Consider the following 27,201-nt stretch of genomic DNA (forward strand, 5'->3'; position numbering starts at 1 on the left):
CCGGCCGGGATCCCATCATTATGTGGACATGAATTTTGCATTATGGAAGAACCAAGCGCTTACCTTAAGTGACAGAATTTCAGAAGAGCGTTGAAACCAATTATTGTGGTTATTTGCTAATGATGCGGAGTCGTTCTTGCGATCCCTTCTGCTTCTACCCCTAATAAAGGGATGATCCAAAGCCCTTATGGAAACGTATAGACAAAACAAAGTAGGGGGAGTGAGGGATAAGTAGATGCACAGATATGACAAATACAGACAATTTTTAACAGAGTAATCCAGTAAAGGAGGTAGGTGGGACGGTGGAAAATTAAAATAGATATACTAAATGATATATGCTTACACGGCCCTGTGTAAACCTTGTCCCAAGATGGTATCTTTGTGGTAGATGGTGACCCTTCCGCAGTTGGGTGCAGGAGGGGTCGTGGTGATTTACAATATAAATATATAAATATATAAATACTCACACGGCCCAGTGTGAGTAAAGTCGCAGGGCAGTTGTCTTTAAGGCATACACCTAGGTTCCCCGTCAGAGATACTCCCAGGGGTGTTGTATGCGTTCCTGCTGGCGGGCAGGGGGTTCAATGCAGGTCTCAATTACAGTTCCCCCGTTCTGGGCTTCTTCCCCTCCCCGTTACAGAGAGGGGCGTGGGTGAGGCAAAATAATGTACTGGGATCAGCAGTGCTCGTTTAAAACTTCAACGTTTAATGCACATCAATAAAATCCACAATAAATGCACTCACATGGCATTTACATTATGCTGCTGTGTTCCCGTGGCTGCGGTTTGCACCGGTCCCCAGCCGCTCTCTCCTCCGCGTCCGGAGTTGGAATTGATGTCAGTTCCTAGCGCGGCTGTGACTGCAGACTGCTCCCCTCAGCTACGGAAGCCCCAGTGGTCCAAAAGACTTCAACGAATTAGAGCAACGCGTTTCGCTGATTGGACGGCTTCCTCAGGCTCTTTTAATGACGTAGGCAGGGTCTGATAGACTTATATAGACCCTCGGTTTGCTAATTAGTTAAATAGCGGGAATGATTTGCTGTAATTAGTTGCAATGAATGCCATATGCTCCATATATATGATGAGCCCCTTCTGGTGTTCCTTACCACCCTACAATTAATCCAAATTATTGCGTCCATTATAATTTTGTTGGCAAGATTAGTAGATCTTCTAAAATAATCTTTGCATTTGAATTTATCCTAATTAAAAAATAGTGCTATCTCATGTTGACATTATATATCGCTTAACATCCATATTGTGCAATCATTTGGGTTACATCCAAATGTCTAAAGACAACTGTTTTCAGACTAATCTCTATCTAGACACATAGAAACACAAATAATAAACTTGTTGGTAATCATTTTTATCTTGTATTCCCTTTTGTTAGTGGGTATCTTAGATTTATTACGCTAACCTCGAGATCTAGGTTAATCTTAATTCAGAAAAATGGTACTATTATCAATTTCACAGTTTGTATTATCTACCTTACTTAGTCATGGTCAATTTGGTTTATACATTGAAGTCTAAAATCAACAATTTATCTATAAATATATATAAAACATTGCATATTACTCTATGGTATTTAAAAAATTTTTTTTTTGTCTAAAATGATATTAAAAACAACACTTTTTATACAAATCACTTTAAAAAACATAATTTATTTCTTTATATATATAAAAATATTTCAAAAATAGATACAATGGTATTCGCGACGCTAGCTGTAATTCAATTGCTCTACGTATTTTTTAATAATTGTCGGGTTAACGTTAACTGTATAATTCCTCATGGGATCACAATCAATTGTTGATGATATAAGTAAATACATATCAAAGCATTAGAAGTGTTTCTCAAAACGAATGGGAAAATTAGAGGGAGATGGAGTAGAAGAGGGGGCGGGAGGAATAAGGGATGGGGAACAGAAAACGAGCATTAGTATTACAACCCCGTGTGATTTATTTTCTTTATTATAAAGTCTGTTGGGGTTGAATGGGTCTCTAATCGTTATTGCCTCCCTTACAAAAATGCTGGGATGTCTAGATCTGCATTTAAGCCGTTTGGTGTTAAAGTCTTAAGCTGATAGATCCAGAACGTTTCTCGCTGTCTTAAACGCCTGAGTCTATCTCCACCTCTCCAATTCTCAGTGACAAATTCTATTCCCCTATATTGGGGAGTGTCCTGGAACTAGATTCTATATTCATCTGTCTTCCCCTTTAGTTATGGGATTCATTTCTCCTTTGTTCATTTGCCTGTCATTTTCCCCTGTCCCTGCAGCTTGCTGTGTGAGAAAATGCAACATTATTGCTACATGTTGTGGCTCCCTCAGACATTTCTGTGAGTTGCTATAGCAGCCCCAGCCTTTCTCACAAATGAGCTAGTCTGCTTTCTCCCCCTCTGCTCTGCCCACAGATGGTCTGTCCCCAGGCTATCTTGCTACCAAGCATACATTGGGATTTCCTTTTCCACCTTCACCTCTGGATGAGCGAGTACCCTGCTGTAACCACTGTAGTGGTAGGATTACCCTTTTCACCTGTCCTTAACTACAAGGCACCCACAGAGAGACACTATTTAAACACCAACATCTCTTCACAAGTGCCTGTCTTTTATGCTACTTTCCCCAAATAAAGGAAAGAAAAGAAACAGAACTTGTTGTGCTTTGAAAAGAGGGCTGAGTTGCAACTATCTGGGCTAAATCATCCTACATATGACCCTGGCCTTCATACATCCACAGCAGCAAGGCATTGTGGGACGTGACTTTGGAAGCCCCCGCAGTGAGTGACAGCTATACCCCCCATGCTGCCTGCACACACTGAGGGACAGTTTGGGGGGATTATTAAGCGTGTTCCCCCCACAAGCTCAGGACACCATACTGCCTGGGATCGGTCACACCGTGTGAGCGAATGTCTGACGAGTCAGCGATAAGATTAATTAACTAGGAGTTCGGGGAACTAATATTTTCTATCGGGGGCACAGGGTATATAAGGCTGGGGGCCGCTGGGATAGAATTTATCATTTATCCTTCCGTGCACCCCAAAACTGGAACAACCTACCAGAGACTCTCACATCCAGCACCAGTTTAAGTTCTTTCAAATCTAAGGCTGTCTCACATTTTAATCTGGTCTGTAACTGTTTCATACGCCCATAACATATATTTTCTTTAACTGTGCATGCAATGTCTTGTATATAATGTATACCCTGTTCATTTATGTAACTGTATTTGTACCATGTATTATTTGTTTTACTCTGTGCCCAGGACATACGTGAAAACGAGAGGTAACTCTCAATGTATTACTTCCTGGTAAAATATTTTATAAATAAAAAAATAAATAATAAATGTGGGACAATGCTGCCACCTGGTGCATTCCCCAGGAATCCCTTTGAGTACCAGTTCTCCCTGTTGAGCTCTGATACAGAAGAGCAAAATCCATCCTCCCATTAGTGACTGTTAAGTGGCGCTAACTGACCGGCCGGTAACGAGCAGTAATGGGTATCAACTGTAGAGAATGGTAAAAGCGTAGTTAAACTTCGGCCAAAGCAGCACAACATCTGGAGAAGGGTTTGGGAACTTAAACAGGACTCTTCTTCACGTATACAGAGCTTTCCTAACCTCACAGGTCTCTTCTTCACATGTACAGAGCTTTCCTAACCTCACAAGTCTCTTCTTCACGTATACAGAGCTTTCCTAACCTCACAAGTCTCATCTTCACGTATACAGAGCTTTCCTAACCTCACAAGTCTCTTCTTCACGTATACAGAGCTTTCCTAACCTCACAAGTCTCATATTCACGTATACAGAGCTTTCCTAACCTCACAGGTCTCTTCTTCATGTACACCGAGCTTTGCTAACCTCACAGGTCTCTTCTTCACATGTACAGAACTCCCCAAACCACACAGGTCTCTTCTTCATGTATACCGAGTTTTCATAACCTCACAGGTCCCTTTCTCACATGTACAGAACTCCCCAAACCTCACAGGTCTCTTCCTCACGTGTTCAGAGCTTCCCAAACCTCACAGGTCTCTTTATGGACACACGAAGGTATAATACAGTCCCAAAAACACCCTATAGACACCAACACCGGATTTAAAAAAAAAAAAGCTCAGTATAGGTTTACTATATAATACCAGACAATGTGCCGCATGAGACGTAATACTTACATCGGTGCTGGTTTTTAGAGATTCTTTGGAGACTGTACACTGATAAGTCTTAATGAAATTGAAACCATCCACGGAGATGTCCTAGACCAAGAGTGGCCAACTTCAGTCCTCAAGAACCCCCCCCAGGGGTCTTGAGGACTGAAGTTGAGCCCCCCTGGTATAAAAGGACAATTGCCGACTCTTGTTGTGGAAAGTTTCCTATCGAAGTTCTTGACTGTTTGACCTTCCTCCTCCTCTTCATCATCATCTGCAGGTTTTACACTTTCAATGACAAGAAGCGTCTGGTGAACACGCCCTACGTGGACAACTCGTGTAAGTGGGCAGGGGGAGGTTTCGTCTCCACCGTCGGCGACCTCCTGACCTTCGGAAATGTCCTGCTGTACAGCTACCAAGCGCGGGGGACGTCCCAGCTGCTGCCTGGCTACCTCAAACCAGACACCATCTCTATGGTTTGGCGGCCAGTCCCCAACACCGAGATGTCCTGGGACAAAGACGGCAAGTACGCCATGGGTTGGGGGGCCGTGGAGAGCAAGCAGGCGTGCGGGCAGTGCCAGCATCAGCGCCACTATGTATCACACACAGGAGCGGCTGTGGGCGCCAGCAGTGTCCTACTGATCTTGCCAGAAGAGGAGAATCCATCAACATTGAACAACAAGATGGCGTCTGCACCCAGAGGGGTGGTGGTAACCATCATCTCCAACATGCAGGCTACCGGGCTGAACAGCACGGCCCTGAAGATCGCACTGGAGTTCGAGAAGGACAAGTCAAGACGTTGACCACATCTATAGTCGTAGGCAAATAATGAGGCTAGTAAAATCTTCCGAGAACCGTGAAGAATGTGTCGTTTTTTAGTTATGGGCAGAAGATGGATGATGTTGTACTGCCGCGGGTGGACTAGAAGAAAATCAGACTATTTCCCCTGTTGAATGGAAACCTAGAGCCGGAGTGGCCTAGTCCAGTCCTCAAACACCCCCACCCCCCTCTCCCCCAATCAGCTTTTCAGCATGTCTCTGTGTCGGCACAGGTGGCTCAATCACCACTGATTGAGACACCTGTGCTGAAGCAGGCATATCCTGAAAACCTGACCTGTTTTGAGGACTGGAGTTGCCGCTCCTGACCTAGAGGCTAACACAACTACAAATTACTGTTAATCCAAACGGCAGAGAAATTGCAGTACAGTAAATGTGAATTAGGAGTGTTAATAAAAGGCAGATCTTGCTTAGCCAACATACATATAGCAGTAATTCTGCACTGCAGGCCGATCTGCTGGTTGTGTTTAATCTGTTTACAGTGTAAATAAGCATTAAATGTATTGTTCTTCATCTGCTGGAGGCAGGCAACACTGCCATACACATCACATACAGTACACATCAGTGGGAACCCCGTGTTTGTTCAGCTAGCATGGAAATCAGCCCCCCTTTTTCTATTACCCAGGTTTATGATATGCCAAATATAGACAGTACAGTGTAGAGTGCAAGCTCTTCGAGTTAGGTTGCTGCTTTCGTCCCCCTTTAAAGCTACAGCTGTATTTTGGGAAGAATGGCTCAATGTAAGAGCACGGGTATATATATTTACTGGAGCGGTCCTATAGTAATGATAATGCCTTTGACGTGGGAGCCCCCTTCTCGATCCGTCACCATCTCCCAGCGCCAAAGGCTTCCCAGTTAGGTTGTAGATGGTTTGTCCCTGGAAAATGCTACGTACAGAATAGCAATATAGGAGAGGAATACAGCTCAATGGTGGGTGCTACAAACCCTTTGACAATTGTATATAAATTGTAGATGGATGCAATAAGCCCTTATAGTACAGGTATATGGGCAACTAAATGGTTAATAATAACTGCAAACTCATAGAAGCCGTGTCGGCAATCACATAGTATAGGGTCAGATTGACTCACGGTGATCCTCGGTCCCCCTGACGGGAACCGCCAGACCCGCGCGGCATCAGAGAGGCCCCCTTAGTGATCGATATGAGCAGCAGTGAACGGTTTGAGTACTCACAGAACCATAAGCAGGAGGCCCAAACTTCCCGGCGTGCGTCCTCCGGCATTGTAACAAAGCAGCAAAATAGAAACGAACCGGGGAGCACTGCCGAGAGAGAGAGAACTGGAGGCAAAGCAGAAAAAATAACACATTTATTGAGGCTTGTAGCCTAATTAAAGAGAAACCTCAGGTTATTTTTTCTGCTTCGCCTCCAGTTCTCTCTATTTTCCGGCAGTGCTCCCCGTTTCTTTTCTATTGCGCTGCTTACGTCCAGAACAGATCTGTAACCGGTTTCTGGCGACGCCAGTTATGGGTGATTTCTTTTTCCTGTTACGCCCGTCTGCTCGCGGGTTTTTAGGAGGCGGCATTAATTAAATGGTATTAATTTCCCCCTGTAAGAAATAATGGTCTTGCTGGTTTACAATGTCTGTGCGTGATTTGTAAGACAGGATTTTAACCAATAAAAAAAAAAAAGTGCTGAATATTGCTCAGCTTTGGCTGCGTTTCTTTCCACAGTTCTACCACCTTGGATTGTAAGCTCTTTGGGGCAGGGACTCCATGATGTGCTATATTATTATGTCCTGTGTAGAAATAAGGATATACAGAGACCACCAATGGCAACCCCCCCCCCCCCGCCCCATATTTCTATTTTTAACAAATATTGCCTTTTATTTATTAGTGTGAAATTTTTCAATCCTTTATTTATTTATTTTAACTCTAATATAAAATCGATCCTAATTTTGGCATTAAACTGACGCCAAGGAGCGGGTGAGAGAAGATTCACGAACCTTCAGCGTGCATTTTTTTTTTTGCAGAGAACCACAGCTACAACTTGTGCAGGGAGGGGGGGGAGAAGAGGGATTTGAGCACCTCGACCAATCAGGGGTGGTGATTTGAACTTTGAGGCAGGGAGAATTAGAATTGCAGGGAAAAGTCTTTAAAAAAAACAAAAAAACCTTGTGCCGCTTTGGCGGCGACGGCTCGCTGGCGACAAAATGCACTCGCCTCAGGCGAATACAAAGAGCACATGTAAACGGTCTTACATGGGGAAACAAAAGCACGGACTGGGCAGCCATTTTGGCTACCTAAGATGGCCATGTTAACCTGTTGCATAGGTCGCCATCTTGCCAGGTAGGGGCCCACCCCAGTTAGCACTGGTTACTACTCCTAACAGAGGATGAGAAGTTGTAAGAGACAGGGCTTGACGACTCAGGAGTCAGTTACCCGTAGATGTAACCGGCCAAACTCCAGAAGAGGAAGGTTTTGAAAGTGTGTACATGTCTATGTGTGTCTGTGCAGAGGGGTGGGTGGGTGGGGGCGGGGGGGGAGATATGAGAGACACTGTCACATCTATATAAAGGGTTAATATTTGCAGAAGGGAGTGGGATGTGAGAAACAAGGTGCAAGATGTGTGCAGAGGTACATTAATGGAGACCGATTTGATGAAATTATAACATGGCTTTATTTAGCCTGTCCCTTAAATAGCAGTTTAAGGCAAAGCACAGAAACACCTACTCCACTTTGGGTGCTTAACTATCTGACTGGCTGGTTAGGCCAGTTCCCAGTCCAAAACATAACTTATCAGGGAGCAATATATAAGAAAGTTTTATCTGACAGTGCTGGTCCGGCGTCTCCAGATGCAGGCGTTTCAGTCCTGCTGCTCCCAAAGTCTGTTGGCAACACAGTGTCCTGGTGTGTATTTCAAGACTCCTCACTGTGTCAGCACCGTTATGTGCCAAGGAGTCTTTGTGCAGGCCTCTCTGCTCTGTGTCAGCACAGTGTGTCTGTGCCGAGTCCTCCTAGCAGTTTCCCACAGGAGGCTTTTTTACAGCTCCGATTAGCCAGGTGGAGACTGGATAATGGACTAGCTGCTGGATTTCTACGTAGTACTAGAGGCAGCATCATTTAAATACAGGGATAAGTCCCCTGTCACATATAAAAAGGGTTAATATGTGAAGCTTAGAGTAGAGAAGGGATATGAGAGCGAAACTGCCACATGAGGGTTTCAAAGGACAAGAGGGAAGCATATTTTCAGAGAGAAGAGCTAGAACAAGGTCACCCTGATGCTGGGAGGCTCAGGGGGAGAGGTGACGAAGACCTTCATGAAAAGAGTGGTGGATTCATGGAACAGCCTCCCAGCAGAGGTGGTAGAGGTATCACAACAAGCTTGGGATAGACCAAAAAAAAAAAGGGGTGAACCCTAAATATGAAAGATAGCCAAAAGATCTAATAGGGTCTGCGGTCTCACAGCGTGTAGGGACACGGGGGGGGGGGGGGGGGGGAGAGAGAATATCCGCGTGGTTCTCATCTGCCAGGGCATTGTCATGTTCCGATTTATTGGCTTCCCGAAAATGAGCAGCTGGGAGGTGTTTCGGACACCAAAAACCCCTATATTAATAATAAGAATACACCAGAGTATAGAAAATTTCAAGTGTGCATTTTATTTCATATTACAAGGTTTGACATATTTGGCCGACATCTAAAACGTGTAAAAAAAAAACAAAAAAAAAAAAAATTGAAATACATATATATAAAGAAACGAAAAGTGAGGCGTCGATAAACTGATCTCCGCACCGATACACTCTTAACCCTCCCCAATTTAAATTATTCTGGAATACACCAACCGTTTGCTTTGGATTTAAAAACAAGGGAATGGAACAAAGGAAAAAAAACAAAAACGTGGAATGCTTTGACCAGAAGACAAACACCCCCCAAAAAACTGGAACAAAGTTGTAAACTTTGGGGGTAACAGGAGGGGGAAATTATCCTAGGTAACCCTCAGTAGCCAGTGTTCTGAAATGTCCTGTAACTAGATCAATCTTCATTAAAAAAAAAAACCCACAGGATTTTTAACCTAGAAGAAGCAAATCTAGTTTTTTTTTCGCCAACAACTGTTAAGTTGCATAAAATCGTATGTAAATTTCAATGGCTTATTCCCCAGATCTACTGGATCGAGTGTGGGCGATTCTGTCCAAGTCCGTCTTGGTTTTATCCTCTGCTTTAAAAAAAAAATATTTAAAAAAAAAAAAAAAATCCGTGTTTGTCTTTTCTTTCTAAAACATTGAGAGAATTTGTCTACACGTCACATTAAGGATGAAATGTTTATTTTCACTATTCCAACAGTTTCTCAATCTTCCTCCCACCAGAAGTTCCCCTGTATGATTCAATTCTACGTCACCAACAGTTAAGCCAAGGAAAGATTCTATATAAAAAAAAAATTAAATAACTACATTGCTACCAAAGCTGACGACATGGTTCAAAAACCAACAGCATTCAATGCTTAGGTTTGGAATAATTTCCTCCATGAAATGCCAAACGGTTAGTCGTCATATTAAAATTCTAGGGTGGCAGGCATGGAAGGGAGAACATGGAGGACGCAAACACAGCCCCAAAAGTCAAGAACCCATAGAATAAAAGGTTTCAGAATGAGAATGCATGGTGGTGAGGGTTTGAGAAGATGGTGGGGAAAAGCAACCGTTACTTTTTAAAAGCCAGAGGGGAAAAACACAAACAAGATGATATCGTAAGGACATATAATGTATATATATTTATATATTTTTTTTCCATAAAGCCCACGGGGAATTAACCAAAATAAATTAAGAAAAATGGGTGCCCCTATTTTTTGGACGCTGGTTTAGAGTCGTCCTTATAATTTGGACATTGGCACGTCATACCATGGCTAACTCATTCACCACCCCCCAGATCGATTCCGTTGACAAAAAGACGTGTTCATCCGTCAGGCCGCACATTTATTTATTTAAAAAAAGACCCCCCCCCCCCCCCCCCCCCCGAAGAAAGTTGCATTTAAAGGGGGCGTTATGGCAAGCAGGCGTTTAGAAAACCAGGGTATCACAGTTCCACGAGGCCAGGGTTGTTTGTGTTACATGTTGTTGAGTTCCAGGAGCGTCTGATCCAGCATCTGGTGCATGTTTAAGTTCTCCTCCTTCGCATGAGCCACTTTCTCTGTGATGGGAGCAAGAAAGGTGGACAGGTGAGCAAGGAGCTGGGGGGGCGGAGACACACGCTTTCTACATGCTAACACGCAGGCACGTTAAGTCACATCCCTTTGCCGAGGGAATAAAGCAGTCAAGTCCAATTAATACCGTATCCTTAATAAAAAAAACAAAGAACAGAACTATATCCAAATATACCCATGTATCCATGCATATACTGATACCCAAATATACCTATCTATATCCTTCTCAAAATCTCCATCCCCAAATATACCCATCTCTAAATCTACCCAAACCCACCCATCCCCAAAGCTACCCATATCCATCTCGTCATCTAATGTTACGTGTTGCCATAAAGTATTACTACCGTGATAAAATGGTAGACGTTAACGATGGCCACCCTGGGAAGAGACCGTTATAGGAAAACTACATTTGATTATTACATATTCACATCCTTTTTAAAAACTGTGTTAAAGTGAAGTTAGTCCTCGGCTACCCAAAAACACAGGCCCTCTACACACCCACTTCAAAGCAAATCTGTACAGCCGCTTGTGTAGAGGGGTCAAAATGGATTCATTTATATTCAATGCAATGTGTGGGTTATATTCTAATACCCCAGTCCAGCTGGACAAAGGAAACGGCGTGACTGACGTATGAACTCAAAGTCCGTTAGTAACACACGGTTTTAGATCACCAAATTTAATGGGTGAAATGCATCAATTCTGTTGGTCGTGATCGGATTTCCACAAACGGGCGTCTGATCCCAGGGTCCGGAGCTCGTGGGGAACACCTGCTTCTTAATAAGACCCCAAACTGCCCCTCGGGGACTAGCTGTCACTCACTGTGGGAGCTTCCAAAGTCACACCCCACGATGCCTTGCTGCTGTAGATGCAAAGCATTGTGGGAAGATCCTGCTGTAAGTGACAGCTAAATCCCCATGCCAAGGTGCAGTTTGGGGTCTTACCAAGTGTGCAGTCCCCACACGGGCTCAGGACCCCCCCCTATACTGCATGGGATCCACCAGCATGGATTGTTTTTTGGTGAACCCCATGGAGACGCCTCACATACCCCCAGTTGGGTGGGAAGCACAGTTTTAGGTTAGAATATAAAAAGTTGTTCCTCTTTCAAGTAGTCATTGAGGATTAATCTGGATTCACAGGTTGAAAGATTGGACAACCCACATGGTTTTTATCTTGTGCATCGCAGTCTGAAAAACCATAAATGCATTTTATGCAGCTGGAATATAAATATACATTTTTCTCATTGATGAATTTCACCCCGGCATTTAATCTGAGCAATACATGCTTAAATAAAATAAAAACGGTTATTTTCACCGCAACATCTGGACACATCTAAAAAGTCTGAGCATTAGAAGATGACAAATCTCTGGGTTAAATATGAAATACAAGCATTTTAGGACATGCCACGCTATACAATACCTTTCTAAGAGGATGCAGGTGAAAACGTTCCCGACCAGGTAAAAAATAAAAACTCCACTTACTGCGAGACGAACGTGAAGGTAAAAATCTCTGTACAAGCCAATGCACGACCATAGGATTCGTAAAAGGATGCGCATTAAAGGAACCCACCTTTACCCCTCCCCCCCAAATTTTTTTCCCAAAACTAGCCCCCCCAACAGTTAGCTTTGCAATGCGCCTGGGGAATTACAGGAGAACTGGAAGGGTTTGCATGGGGCAGAGACTAGGACACCGATGGCTTCATATTGCACCCCAAAATAAAAATGCATCAACCCCCCTATTAGAAAAGCAAGACATAAGGGGGAGGTGGCACTCTAGGAGTTAAAGACTGCATTTCCACCCTTCTAATCAGTTTGTCCCTGCCTGGACTTTCTGCGCCCTTGATAAAGGTCAGAGAGAATTGGCAGCTGTAGGGGAAAAACCTATTGCCCAAACACATCTGGAAAGACCATGCAACACGGTGAAGGGTAAACGTGCACCTTCCAAGGTCACCGGCTCATTACACTTCTGTCATGTATAGGGGGTTACATACATTGTCCTGGAGGAACAGAGAGGTTTCAGTTCAATCTTGAGAAAGGTTCTTTAGTGGAACTGAAACTTCACCATTGTTTCATGAATTTTTTTTTGGGAACAGTGTGTAAATATATAGATGTGTAACTTTTAAATGTTGGTTTGGGAGGGGAGTATTGGTTTATTTTGTTTTTACAAACACTTTCTATCTAAATCATATTGATAAATTTGACCCAATTACCCAAGGTTAAAAAAACAAAAAAAAAAAAAAAAAACCCACTTTTGGAAGACAGCTGTATCCCCCTTAAATGGGACATCAAGGCAAAAGTAGCAGAACCTGGGAGATCGGCATGCTCTGCCCCAGGATAATGGCGTTTTGAGAATAAAATGTTGCCAATGCCAAAAATAATAGTAAAAATCAGGCTCAAAATAAGCGCGTTGACATGACCAGTAGTTCTGCTAAATACCAGTGATAACCTTGGATAAAATAAACAGATTTTAGCAGCACCAACAACCTGCGTCGCCTGAGACAGGACAAGCTTAGTTCTCATTGAGGGCAACACGCAGCTCAACTCCCAGTAGCCTATTCTGTTCAAGCTGCTGGTAGAGACGGTCTGCAGTCAGCAAGCGAGAGAGAAAGAGAAAGACGGAAGAGATTAGCGACAACGTAAAGAAGCAGAAACCACCAACCCCCCCCTCCCGAAACCCTTGCATCTACTCACTTGTTCATTTGTCGCCCAAATCTTTCATTAGCAAGAAAGTCCATATTAAAATAAAATAAAAATTTATATAAAATAGCTGCAGCCCCTACGTAGCCGCCAAATTCTTTGCTATTAGCACGAGTAGATTTAAGGAAGCACATTGGAAATTCTTTACAAAGACTTGCCCTCTTTGGTTCCTTTGATAGCTACATTCCAAAATTGCATTTATTTGGGGGGCCTCTGAATTTGGGGGAAGGGGGGGGAGGAAATGTTAACTATGTGTTATTTTACCTGCATCAGACCCAGTCCAGATCAGAGACAATACAGATAAGGGGAGGGGGAGGGGCTTTGCCTGTGCAAACTCTTGTTGCTCAGTGATAGACAAGGGAGCAGCCGGAGGGGGAAATAAATAAATAAATATCAGCCCCCTCCCAAGTCTCAGCTCCCCGTGTTTCTAGAATAACTTTAATACATATAGGGTGTGAGATGGGTAAAACGGAAGTCACCTAAATGTGACAGCTTAACCATGTCACTGCCATTAGTACACTTTGCTCTCCGCCCTTAGATAAAAGACCAAAAATGACTCCCAGGTCTCTTCCCCCACGCAGCTCATCTCACATCCTAAAGTACAACTTTAAGCTGCGGCTTCTGCATTTTGTGTTTTTGGGGCGGTGGGAGGGCGCTTCCTAAAATGCTCTGCTCCTCTCCGGCTCTTAAGTCAAGATTTCAAAAATGTCCTTCTTCTACCACCAAAAAAAAAAAGTGAGCACCTCTAAAAAGCACAAGGGCCTGGCGTCAATCTCAAGGCACTGCAGCCTCACCAACATAAAAGATGGCCGCCTCCAGCGACAAATATAGATTTTTATTTTTTACACAAATGATAAAAATTAGATCGAGGTTTTGTGCCCCCGAACAGATCTCTACACATCCCCATGCTCTTCCCATTAAAACTACCGAAGAGGATTAAAAGCGGGAAGCACAAAATAAAAAAAAGAGTATGAACCAACTTCAAAGGGTTATTAATCCCTGGGCCTCAGGCCCCACAATTAGCTTGTAAACTCTACAGGGCAGTGACTACTAAAGCGTATGTGCAGCGCCACGCACACCGCCAGCACCATACAACAAACAGGTCTGTATTTCACCCATCAGCCATGCCCCCCACTGCGTGATGGGGTTAACACTGTGCGGTGGGAGATATTCCCCGAAGAAGGAGGGAGAACATCTGGTTACAGCGGCATTGATCAGACAGCCCCGGCTGCACGGGGCACGGCCAGCGCAGGAATGCCAGCAGCAGAAGCCTTCACATTCCTGGCTGGTGATAAAATCGGGGCGTTCAAACAGATAATGGGTGTTTGTGGGGGTGACTCACGGACCAAAGCGATCTGTAACTGGTCAGCAGTGGGTTTGTAGGTCTTAAATTTTTTTTTTTTTTTTTTTAAATGAATACTTTGTGAATTTCAACAGTTTGGAAAGCGAGGATTATCTCTCCCTTATCACGGCCCCTTTGTTAAATGGTGCACAGAGGACAAAGCAACCCCTCCCCCATTTAAAGGCCCTGTTAAAAGTGAGAACAAAGATGTCTCAGAATTACAAATATTCTTTTAAAGCAATAACCTGGTTTTAACCAATAAAAAAAAAAAAGCTACACCTGAATGGGTTGCTGGTTTTGCACTTCCTGATCCAAAAGTGATGTTAAAAAGCAACATGGAAATAGAAGAATTGGGGGGGGGTGAGGGGGGGGGAAGAAATCAAGTATACATCTAAAGAGCTTTCTTAAAAGGCTATTTCAATACATGAAGAATTGGAAATGTCTTATTTTAGCTTCCTTCTATTCTTAAGGGTACCCCCTAACATTTTAGCCTGCTACATCAAGCTGGGTGAAGAAACTACAGAGCCGGCAACCCATCCGCAAGCAGCAGTTATACACACATTCAGAGAAACGTCCTACAAAAAGCAGTAAAAGTAAAGATTTGAGGTTTTATTAAAGATTTTTTTTTTCCCCTTTAAAAAAAGGTACCCAATAAATAAAAGGCAGAAAAGTAGAGAAAATACAGGTGTTTTTCCAGTTTATTTTACAGTGTTTGCAGGTGAGAAAGTGAGGCGGCTTAATGCAGGAGGAAAAAGGGACAGGATGTAAGATTTGCCAGGAGAGCGGGTAACAGGACAGCTCAGAGAGATGGATATCCAGCCCCGGGGGAGAGGAGAGAAACAAGTTATCTGCACAGAGAAAATAAAAAGATAAATAAAATTATTCAAAATAAAAAGCCATGATTTGAATGGTGCAGCAGGGGGTGGGGGGGGGGAGAAAGATCTCTAGCATGCAGCACCCCCAGGTTTATAGGGGCTTTTAGGATGCGTTAACCCCTTGGCGGTTAGGGGGAGGGAACGTGCTGCGCTGGCCATGCCACATGGTAGGATGGGGCAGAGTATGGTTTTAGACTTCCGATTCCCGGACGGGGCGTTACTACCTCTTGGGGGTCCGCTTCAGATTTCAGCTCTGGGGGTCCGCTGCTCTTAGAGGTACTCGCCCCTAAACTGGCGGTTGGCAGCAGCGGCACCAGCCAATAGGAAGCCGGGACATCATCCCTTGCAGCTTCCTATTGGCCGTGTGATGCGGAACCTTGAAAGCAGCGAGATAGCGGTGTCTCGGGGAGCAGGGGATGAAATGGATGCGTTCAGCTCTGGGGACCCCTTACTTGGAGGGGGGGGAGAGAATATAAGTGTGAACGGCAATTGAGTCTTAAATATATTCTCACACCTATAGTCAGACCACACCCAACCCCTCCCTCCCAGGGTTAAGGGGCATTAACATTAGGGGCGCAAATGTAACATTTTAATTTAATCTCAAACGTAGCACAGTGTACGGTCATACTCCACACCAATTTACACTGCGGCACTGCCTTCTCCGGGGAGGATTTTTTTTTTAGTGAGGGGGGGGGGGGGGGGTATCTTCGGCTGAAGAGCTCGCATTCTAATTCTGGACATGCCCGAGGGAGCAGGCACTGGGATTTCACCCACTTCAAAGAGGCAGGCGCAGCGCCACCACCGAGATACAAATCTTGGCCGTCACGCCTCCATTTATGCGGGCAGTGGTACCCGCAGAGCAGCAGCAAGTATATAGTGATGTCGAGTACCTCTGCTCACCAGGAGACAGCCCTTATGACGGGCACTAAGTTTCCAGCGGGCATTTAATGGCCACTGCCCGGCAGTCTACTGGAAATAGCCAATGAGCGTCTTAGCGGAGACCTCCTGCTGTACATGGAATGAACACACTGTACTGCTCTATAGTGGCTCCCTCATCGAGACCAGGGGGTGTGGCTCCTTTTCCATGAGGGCCACTTCCTGTCTCCCCCCCTTTAATATGTTCCTACTTCCTGCAGCGGAGAAGAGCGTTAGGCCGAGTTCAGGGTGGCTGCTACGGACGCCTGCGTCAGTGCGCCCCTCCCCCGCGTGCTCCTGCAGCCCAGCGATCTGTGCCTTGGCTGCAGGAGTTGGGTCGCGGCGTGGAGGTGGGCGTGGCGAACGTGTCACGGAGCTGCTTCGCTGAACCAGCTCACGTGACGCGACTGTAGCCCGAAATATCATTTCGGTTGTAGCAGCAAAATGTAGCAGCGTCAACGCTGCACTTTGCCGCCGGTGGAACATTCCCACTGAACCCGAAATTGCGACGGACGTGCGCACGTCTCGTAGCAGCCACCCTGAACTCGGCCTTAGGAAGCACTCCAAGAAGTTCCCCCGGCGGCCATTTTGTGCCAACCCGGAACACGACTCATTTTGAAAGCCGTCAAGTATGACTCGTTTGGGAGTACCATCCGTGTGTTCTCATTTATGGCTGGGTGCATCACTCTCCCTAAAATGGTCATTAAGGCTCCTTACCACTAGGATGTGACCCGCATTAATGCCAAAGCTACAAACCCCCTCCCCCAACAGGAAGCTCCCTGGTCTCCTAGTAGTGGAAAGGCTGAAGTGTCATATATATATCTATATCTATATATATTTTTATCCAGTGTTTACTGAACCGCTTCCAAACTGACAGAATAGCTGTGACTGCCCCTTTAAGGGAGGAGGCGTGGCTTAGCACAGACATCCTAGTATATTAAGCAGGAGACCCCAGTTCGAATCCCCGGGACGGCTCCTTGGGCCAATGAAGGGAATTTTCCTGTTATTAGAAAGCGCAATTGCAGGGAAAGGGTTAAATGAGCCGCCCATGACATCACTGCCCGTTATGTTCGGGGTCAGCGCGGTGACATCCATACCGGTGGTGACATCCATACCGGTGTTGGCATATACAGGGCATAGGAGGATTCAGGTAATTAGTTGGCCTGTGTGATAAACCCCGGCTGGGGTAAAGGAAAGCCTATATATAAAACACATGCACCAATGGCTCCAACCAAATGCTTTAGGGCATCTGCCAATCCCATAGAACAGGCCTTACACGATCCTACAAACCCTACAAGGTTCTGTGTTAATGCATCAATATGAACCGGCTGGCAAATGGCGGGTGCTTTGCAGCACCTTGCTTTACAGCAACGCCTGAGAGACTGATTGTCACGTCCCATGCCGCCATAAAGCAGGGTAATAATGGTGGCCACGTTCCTCCAGCTAGGTCATAAAGCAGAGAGCTGCAAAGCACGCCATAAAGTAACGGTGTCGTGACTTGCTCCCTCTTGTGCTTTGCAGCAGTTTGCTTTACAGCCTAAGCGACAGATGAATCAGTGCCACACGACTGCACGTGTTGCCATAGAGCACAGCCACTGTGCATACATCGCTGGCGTTGCCGTAAAGCAGAGTGCTGCACTGTCACGCAATCAGTGGACGGGGCATTCAGAGAAACACACGTTGCCATAAAGCAGCGTTGCCCGATACCCTTTCCGGGATTCACAGCACATTGCTTTACGGTCTCTGGGATGGTCATGAGTTAGTCCAGCGCTGCCATAAAGCAGTACTGCTGTGCCAATGGTGTCAAATTCAAGATGGCCACAAATGTTCAGTGCCATATAGGAATGTGAATTATAATATATAGGTGTTTTTATATACCCAAATTTTTTTATAGGTATGAATATGGTTGATACATGTGCATATGAATATATAGGCGTGCTCAATATATGCACGTACATATTATATAGGCGTGTTTAATATACACGTGACTATGAATATATAGGAGCGTTTAATATATGTGCATATGAATAATATATGGCATGTTCTATATATTATTCATATTCAAAAGTATAAAAACACGCCTGTATATTATTCATATGCACGTGTATAAGAGTGTTTACTATATACAGGCGGTCCTCAGTTATCCAACGGAATCCGTTCTGGAAGTGGCGTTGGATGGTGAAACCGCTGTAAAGTGAGTCCCATGTTAACCAGTGGCGGTGAGCGTCGGATAACGCATTCAGGCGCCGGATAACGGCCCACAGCGTTGCATTGTAAAGCGTTGGATATGCCATTCGTTGTAAATGGAACGATGGTTAACGAGGACCGCCTGTACACACAAGTGTATAGTGGGTTTAATATATGCACATGTGAATATAAATATATAGGTGTGTTTAATATATGCACATGTGAATATAAATATATAGGTGTGTTTAATATATGCACATGTGAATATAAATATATAGGTGTGTTTAATATATGCACATGTGAATATAAATATATAGGTGTGTTTAATATATGCACATGTGAATATAAATATATAGGTGTGTTTAATATATGCACATGTGAATATAAATATATGGGTGTGTTTAATATATGCACATGTGAATATATAGAAGTGTGATATACATGTACAGTATAACCTATACATAGTGCCGCAGTCACGCACCCCTCTAGTAATTTGGACTGAGCGCACTGATGGAGAATCAGTGTGAAGGTGACACAGGTACTTAGAATGAACAGAAGGATTTGAAGAGACATGTCGGTCCTTTTACAGAGAAAGGTCGCTGAATAGGACAGACGCGTGTTAAATAAATCCTTTTATCCATTTCAAGTGCACTTCAAGTGGGGGGGGGGGGGTGTCAACTGCTGTCCTCAAGTGCCACCAACAGGTCAGGTATTAAGGATATCCCCGCTTCAGCACAGGTGGCTCAATCTTCAACGGAGCCACCTGTGCCGACGCAGGGATATTCCCAAGACATGACCAGTGTGTGGCCCTTGGGGACTGCAGCTGACCACCCCGGACGTAGCGGATATTAACAGATAATAGTGGCGTGCTAGGATCAGACCGTGGAAACGGCGAGAACAACTTCAGCGTAGAATTACTTGGATAAAACCCACATTATTTTGGAAGGAGCCATTGGTAACAAAGTATCCCCAGAAGTAAAATAAGCTTGGATGTGTAACATTAGTGCACAGTGAGGGAGGAGGTTTATATACACACAAAAATATAAAATAAAGCAAACGGAAATAATGGAACAAAATAATATAAGAAGCAGAGTTTACGTCTGTTGAGCATATTGGCTTTTTTCCCCCGATGGAAAATAACTATTTCTGAGAGTTTATTCTGAATTGTTTTTTTTTTTTTTTTTTTTTTTTTTTAAGAATTTAGCACTTTGTTGGGGGGGATCACTTTGAATTAGTTGTTGGCAGAGGGAGGGGGTCAAAAGACGGCCAAATATTCGACTTGGTCATTTCGACTCTTAAATTATTTCAGCCAATGAAAAGCATGTCCTTATAGGGGAGGAGTTTAATAATAATTCATTCAGTATTATCCCCTTTCTGGCTAGGAAAGTTTGTCCTTATAGGGAGGACAATAATAAAAATAATTAATACTACATTTTGGGTATTATCCCTTTTCTGCCAAGGAAAGGCAGAGTCCTTATTGGGAGGATTAATAATTATAAATAAGAAATTTGAGGTATTCTCCCTTTTCTGCCAACGGTAGAAACTAAAAATCGGATTTGCGCGACGCGTAGAAAATTCAGTTGCCAATTGTTCAAACAGAGGTAAAGCGGCGTGAGAAAGGCGGCGGAAACCGAAGGTGAGTGGAGGAAATAAATAGGGGAGGTGTGAGGGCGAGACGTGAGTTTATTAAGGAGAGGGTACAGAAGCAAGCAGGCACGTGGAGAAGCAATTACATGGAGGTCATGTCGTTGAGAGCGTGATCCAGCTCTTCGCTGATCGCTTTGTACTTCAATTTCTGAGCATACAGCTCGTCTGCGCGGGGGGGGTGGAAGGGGAGACAGCATGGAGGAGGGGGGAAGAGGAGGGAGGGGAATGGAGAGGAACCAGGGAGATGAAAGCCACCATCCAGGAACAGGGTGAAGAAACGGAGAGCGTGGAGAAGCGGTGAGGAGCCCGAGCCCAGAGAGCAAATAATATACAGATATAAAAAGGAAGAACAAAAACAAAAAAGATGGATTAGCAGGAGAGAAGGCATGAATAATGTCAGAAAATAAAGGCGGCAGCATTTATACTGGGACGGGTGAGCAAATTAGGGCATCTTAATAAAAGTGCAGCTCCTTAACTCGCACCGCTCCCCCAAAAAATACTTTGACCTTCAAATTGATCTGAGGCCCAAAGCCGGTAGTACAGCGTTCACACGGCACCTCCTGCCGGTTATTCCCACACTCCCCAAATCAACACAACTGCCACAACATCAGGAGTCGTGTTACCCAGCAGCAAGCGGCTTATCCACGTTGGGACTTCTAAATTTGACACTATGTAGTTTGAAACGGTTGCTTTGTGCATCTATTAATACCGAATAATAATAATAATAATAATAATAATAATCACCCATTAATAAATACCCATTAATAGTAATTATAATCATTAATACATAATAAATACCACCTAATAATAATAATTAATGGGCAGTCAGAATACAAGAAGCCAGTTTAAAAAGTAGAATAAAATGTATGTTTCAACCCTGCAGATGAATAAAGTATTTAAATAGATAAGTGTAATTCAGACTTTGCCGCTTTGCAGGGGAAATGTAACGTTTGTGTTTGTTATTCTGTGTTTTAGGATACATTTAGATAATGTGTATGGAGAAAAAAAAAATGCTGCTTAAAACAAAAAAAGGGTCAATAGTATATTGGGGATAACGGGGGAAATGCGTACCTTCCAAGTCATCAATACTCTTTTCTAACTTGGCTACTGTCCTCTCTGCAAACTCCGCGCGGGTTTCAGCCTGGGACAGAGAAGGGGGGAAAACGGGGTCACGTACACGTTTGTAGGGTTTGTAGGACCTACCTCCGATGCGGCAGTACTGGGATTCACTTTCGGATGTTTGATCAAACCCACATCTTGCCCTATTACTTCCAGAAACCCCACACACACCCCCGCCCCCCCACACACACACCCACCTGGCACTCATTGGGGCGCGGCACCCCCTATTAAAAAAAAAAAATCACGGACGCACTAACCCCCTCCCCCCCATTATATTAGCCCGCTGCCATGTCAACAGGTGTAGGACTTCACACTTTCAAGGGTCAAACCCAACCCCTCATTAACCCATTCAGCGTTTTAAAAAGGAAGTGACCGGTAACCCCATGGCTTCGAGAGCGGAGCTACTGACCTCCTTCAGTTTGTCTGTAAGGACCTTTATCTCCTCTTCATATTTGTCTTCCTTCTGAGAATACTGTAATGAGAACGATAGGAGAGAGAGGGTCAGCGGGGGCGATAGGAGAGAGAGGGTCAGCGGGGGCGATAGGAGAGAGAGGGTCAGCGGGGGCGATAGGAGAGAGAGGGTCAGCGGGGGCGATAGGAGAGAGAGGGTCAGCGGGGGCGATAGGAGAGAGAGGGTCAGCGGGGGCGATAGGAGAGAGAGGGTCAGCGGGGGCGATAGGAGAGAGAGGGTCAGCGGGGGCGATAGGAGAGAGAGGGTCAGCGGGGGCGATAGGAGAGAGAGGGTCAGCGGGGGCGATAGATGGAGTAGTCACTTGTCAACATGGGAGCAGTCTAGTGTGCAAGAAAGGGGTCCGGGTGCGACATTGGTCAGTCTCTTGTAGGACAAACTACCCCCAATGGCAGAGCCATGTTTAATGGGTCTGTCCAGTAAGGATGCAGGGAAGGGGCTGTGACAGCCAGTCCAGCCATTTGATTGGCTAACTGCAACATAAACCCCCACGCTCTCTTAAGACACATTGTGACCTTCCACAGGTCAACCTGTTCGAGACTGAAGGTCACAGGTTCAAATCCCAAGGAGGGCAACATGAAATGGTCATTTAAATCTAAACATATGTGGGACTATTTAGTGTCTAGCTAAGGGATTCTCAACTCTGGTCCTCAACACTGCACCCCTCCCCCCCCCCTCACCAGACCAGGGTAAGGATATCCCTACTTCAGCACAGGTGGCTCAGTCTCCAACTAAGCCACCTGTGCTGAAGCAGGGATAACTTGAACACCTGTCCGACTGGAGAGGCTTGCAACACATTACTTGGTAATATTGTCAGCCCCAGCCAAGAAACAAAGAGCTGGTCAGAAGACAACAGGATCTTGTTAATGCAGAATACGTATGCGAAACGTTAATATGGCCACCATAACCCCTTCAGAGGTTGGCAGCAGAAAGGGTTAATAGGCGAGAGAGCATTCTGGGTCCCAGAAGAGAAGCAGCAAAGATCACAAATTCCCAAGACAGACCCCCCCATGGGACTTCGCTGAAGCGATGAAACAGGAACACAGGCAACAGAGATATTATAAGAGAGAACAGAGACCCGTCACCATGTAGAGAAGAAATGGAATCAGAACCGCACAGCCCACTGCGCAGGAGAATTTGGCGCAAGAATGCCAGCCTGCCCGTGTTGGTGCAAGATACAGGGAGATTATACAATACACCATACCTTGTAGGCCATTACACCAACCGTATACACGCAAATGTTTGCATATAGGGCATCAGACGTGGAATCTTAAACAAGGTCTTTAATGCAACGCGAAGGATCTCCCCAACGCCACCACGAGCTCTCGGGGGCTTCATTACATTTATACCCAGAACGAGCCATGTACATTTACCGTTTATTCACATGGAAAGTTCCCCGGTATAAGAATGGGATAGTCTTTCTGCATCCAACAAAGTGACCGTGCTCATTGGCACGCGGTTACCCAGAATCCCCGGCTGCAGTGGGTGTGGGGAGGGAGGGGTGAGAGATATGGGTGCAGGCATGGGAATGGGCTGACAAGGGGTATTTATTTGCAGTGTACAGCGAGGTGGAAGGTTTATATCACTTTGTTTAACTCGCCATAACTTATTGTGTATCTATATAATAGGCACATTCTTATTAAATGCTATAGCTCTTATAATGGAAGTCAAAAACATTGGCTATTGGTTAATTTACTGTACCTTTCTGGGGAGAAATTGTGGCTTTACATTAAAACCAAACACCATAAAGAACTGTGGGTTCAAATACAAGTCGGAAAGCCCTCCATTATAGCAGAAGGGCCAACTCCAGTCCCCAAGGGCCACCAACAGCTCAGATTTAGAGTATCCCTGCTTCAGCACTCAAGTCATTCTGAAATCCACCTGTGCAGAAGCAGAGATCTTTCCCTCTCTTTCCCTCCCCTCCCCCCCCCACCCCCCCCCAATACCTGGCCTGTTGGCAGCGCTCGAGGACTGAAGTTGGCCACCAGTGCTGTATAGCACGTAGCGGGGAGAGAAGCAATGGGAAGACCCCATCCTGGCAGCGCCTCGAAGGACCGGGAAATTCCTGCGGGTCATCTTTTGCACCCGCAGGGTTACAGGCTGGGCAAACCCCACCAAAACAGGACGGGCTTTAAATTAAAGCTGCGGTTTCAACCTGCGTTAGAGAACCTGGCCCTGGCCCATGCAACAAGCATCTCCTGATCCTACCTTCTCTGCCTGGGCCTCCAGGGATTTCAGGTTATTGGTGACGGTTTTCAACTCTTCCTCAAGTTCAGCACATTTGCTAGATTGAGGAGGGGGTCAGAGAGAGAGAGGAGAGGGCGGGAGGCGACCCAGGAGACCAAAACGATTCAAAGGAGAGAAAGGGGGGGGGGGGGGGAAGGAGAAATGAAAACAATCGAATCACAGGGAAAAAAGTAAAATAAAAATCAGAGCAGAAGATAAAAGCTGAACCGGCACAGATAAAAAACACTTGGGTCAAGATTTACTAAACATCGCTAAGGCAGTGAAGATGATTTGGTTCATTTCCCCCCCTTCAGAGGTTTTTGATCTTTGCCCCGATGTTGAGAAGTTCTAGGAAGCAGGCACAGTATCGATTTACATTCAAGTCTCGGCCGTCTGCCCAGACGCAGCAGAAAGACCGTGTGTGCCAGTCATCTTGTGTGGCCCAAAAATCGAGTATTTTAAAGGCACAACCCCCCCCCCCCCCACTCCTTTCCTCCCAATATTCCTACAGGAAGTGTTCGAAAAGATTAAATAATTTAGTATGATTGATTACAGGGGTGGGCAACTCCAGTAGTCAAAGGCCACCAACCGGTTAGGTATTACGGGTATCCCTGCTTCAGCATGGATGGCTCAGTCAACTGAGCCCACCTGTGCTGAAGCTGGGACTAAGTGAGCCACCAGTGCGGACGCAGGGATATGCCTGTTGGTGGCCCTTGAAGACTGGATTTGCCCACCCCGATGTATCAAGAGGTGAATAGCCCTAGTTTTATCCCGATTCGTATAGCGAGGAATTTCTACTAGAAGAGAAAGTATTAATCTCGCACGTGGACTGGAAACCGAACAAGCGCTGCGGGTTTCGCATTTCCTGCAGGGACTTTGCCCACTTTAACCCATCACATTGATATTGCGTGCCTGTAAAAAAGGAGATATTTGCAACACCACATGGTCTTTTATAGGTGAACGGTTCAGCGTTTGTCAACTCCAGAGATGTACAGTAAAAAAAATAATAAAAACCACACACAAAAAAAAAAGGGTTAAAAGACGGGAGCCAGAGAAAGCCGGGTGAGAATGCCGGGTGAGAACGCCGGGTGAGAATGCTGCGCCATAGCCAACTAAAAGAGAAATATATTAAGCCAAGCGGCCAGGGGACCAAGGAGAACACCCAATGCTGGCTGCTGTACCTTCTCATCCGAGGCCAATAGCGTTTTCAACGTTTGGTCCGATATTCTCTGCTGATCGTCGTGCTGCCGGGTGCGGCTGTTAACGAGCGTGCGAAATAAACACGGAACGAAAAAGCCATTCACAAAAACGTGGAGCATGCAACAAACAAAATGCAACGTCAAAATAAATATATATCACGCATGGTAGTCGTGCGAAACGTACATATTCCATACACGAATATGTACCCCATTTGGGCCAGTGCACTGGCTTTTGGCTCTATGACCATGCACAGTAGAAGGTTGGGTTATCAGTTATGACGTGTGGAGGCACATTCATTATAAATGAGGGGGAGGAGATTCATTAGCACTATATTAAACTAATTGGAGGGGGAGAGTTTTGCTATGGATTTGGGTCGGAACTGGCGATTTGGTGGGCCAAGAAATTGTTCTCCCATGCCGATTTGTTTATTTTATTTATAGCAAGAGGGTATTAAAATGCATCTAGGCTATCCAATGAAGCGGAGAAGCAAAAAATGGTGGCATTTACACCAAGAATGCAGATACATTCTCACAAGGTCCTAGATATGAAACTTTCTTTTTGATGCCCTAGAAAAATGGGTACTTTGGTCTTCAGTATGAAGAAGCCCATGTCAAAGCAAGAGTTTCCGACCCAGCTGGGCGTGATCAGAACTTCCAGCTTTTCTTTTTGGCCTCTTCCCACCTGAAGTTGGGATTTACCACCCGGGGGAAGGTCGGCAATTAAGATATTTATCTTGTCGGATAACACGCTCCCAACACCGACTGGGATAAGGCTTTGAATTCTAAAGGTTCGAATGTTATGGCTTAGATTGGGCAGGGAGGAATTTGGGGCCATATTCCTAGTGTGGGTTAGACGCCCTTATATCAAGTAATGATAAAATCGGCTGAATCATGACTGATAACGCCAACTCAAAAGGGTCTTTTGGCCACTGTAGTTACATGCGCAACAGCTTCTAAAAAGCCCAGGGATCTCATCACCACGGAAGCAGGGCATGGATGCTGTCTGGGGATGGTGGGTTAAAGGTGGAGCTACAAGTGATTGTCATAACATGCGCTGGTGTCCCACGAGGGATCATTGGCTCTTACCTTTCTGACAGCTCAGCACGTTCTTCAGCACGCTCCAAGTCACCCTCAATGATGACCAGCTTACGGGCGACCTGTGCAGGGGGTGGAAGGGAGGATCATAAGAATACAGTCTGTCCCCTAGACCTGCACGTCATTTGAAGTGCTCCAGATGACCCCGGCTTTAACAAAAAGTGGCAAGCTGTCCAGTAGTACCTGTGTGTAACTGTTGGGGGTACAGGTACCAAAATATAAAAAAGGCCACAGGACTAAAAGATATCCCATCTAGAGTTTACCCAGCCATGGGCAGAAACAGAGGCTGTTCCACTGGCTATTGGGCGCTCTGGATCCCTAGCTACTACAGCTGTGAACACGGCCACCAACCTATAAACTGCTGATCTGAAGTGATGGAGAAGTTGCCGTTTGTGTATCGGGAGGGTGGGCCTCCCACACATTTGGTCATGCGGGAGGGTGGGCCTCCCACACATTTGGTCATGCAGATTGTGGACAGCGGGGCCTCCTCACCTCTTCATATTTGCGGTCAGCTTCTTCAGCAATGTGCTTGGCCTCCTTCAGTTGGATCTCCTGCAACTCCATCTTCTCTTCATCCTTCAGGGCTCTGTTTTCAATGACCTTCATGCCTCTGAGATGCAGGGAACACAACAGGTCAGCTTTTTACCTCTATACACGACGTACTGCATAGCAGAAACAAGACTAGGGTTTGGGGTAACCCAAAAATACGAGGGCATGGTAAAGATTGTTCCTACAAACTATTGTCTAAAAACAGGGGTGCTCAACTCCAGTCCTCAAGTGTCACTAGTTTTCAGGATCTCAGGTTCAGCAGAGGTGGCTCAGTCAAAGACTGAGCCACCTGTGCTGAAGCAGGGATATCCTTAACTTGACATGTTGGTGACCCTTGAGGACTGGAGTTGGCAACCATTAATCTAGTCTCATCTAGATATACATAGGTGGATGACCAGAGACAAGTATGGTGACGCTCCAGACCCTTATAAATCCAGAAGCAGCTTGGAGAAGGTTCGAGAAGTCTGCCCATTGGGATTAACATGAAGGTCCTGCACGCGAAGAAGAAGAAGTTCTCCCCATCACAGGAGCCTGCAAAGCATTGGGGACACCAACCTCTCGCTCTCATCTGCAGCCTTCTCAGCCTCCTCCAGCTTCTGAAGAGCTGTGGCCAAACGTTCCTGAGCACGATCCAACTCCTCCTCTACCAGCTGGATGCGTCTGTTCAATGAGGCTACATCTCCTTCAGCCTAAGGGAAGAGGTAACAGGTCAGCCTGCTTAAGGACACCAACCCCTTCCCTACCCAACAGAAGAGCCACCAAGGGCAAGTCTTGGA

The 27,201-nt window shown here is 45.3% G+C and overlaps 2 protein-coding genes across 8 annotated transcripts in view; one reads left to right on the forward strand and one right to left on the reverse strand.

The window, feature by feature from the left end:
• Positions 1-6,619, forward strand: part of LOC142469099 (serine beta-lactamase-like protein LACTB, mitochondrial) — a 45,822-nt gene extending 39,203 nt beyond the window's left edge. Inside the window, exon 6 of the mRNA XM_075576007.1 lies at positions 4,405-6,619. Coding sequence (XP_075432122.1) covers positions 4,405-4,927 — 523 coding nt within the window. The 3' untranslated portion in view covers positions 4,928-6,619. The remainder of the gene's footprint in view (positions 1-4,404) is intronic.
• Positions 6,620-8,553: 1,934 nt separating this feature from the next.
• The window catches only part of LOC142469100 (tropomyosin alpha-1 chain), a 38,849-nt gene continuing 20,201 nt past the window's right edge, over positions 8,554-27,201 (reverse strand). For 3 of the 7 annotated variants that reach the window (XM_075576010.1, XM_075576008.1, XM_075576012.1), the window contains 8 exons: positions 26,981-27,114; positions 26,369-26,486; positions 25,868-25,938; positions 23,565-23,640; positions 21,297-21,359; positions 20,840-20,909; positions 19,855-19,933; positions 14,825-14,992 (listed from right to left, as the gene is read on the reverse strand). In XM_075576010.1, coding sequence (XP_075432125.1) covers positions 14,989-14,992; positions 19,855-19,933; positions 20,840-20,909; positions 21,297-21,359; positions 23,565-23,640; positions 25,868-25,938; positions 26,369-26,486; positions 26,981-27,114 — 615 coding nt within the window. In that variant the 3' untranslated portion in view covers positions 14,825-14,988. Of the gene's footprint in view, positions 10,097-14,824; positions 14,993-19,854; positions 19,934-20,839; positions 20,910-21,296; positions 21,360-23,564; positions 23,641-24,679; positions 24,840-25,867; positions 25,939-26,368; positions 26,487-26,980; positions 27,115-27,201 lie in introns of those variants that run through there. The other 4 variants (XM_075576011.1, XM_075576009.1, XM_075576013.1 and 1 more) reach the window with 2 other exon arrangements.

Source organism: Ascaphus truei, chromosome 18 (assembly GCF_040206685.1).
Source record: "Ascaphus truei isolate aAscTru1 chromosome 18, aAscTru1.hap1, whole genome shotgun sequence".
Taxonomy (NCBI): domain Eukaryota; kingdom Metazoa; phylum Chordata; class Amphibia; order Anura; family Ascaphidae; genus Ascaphus; species Ascaphus truei.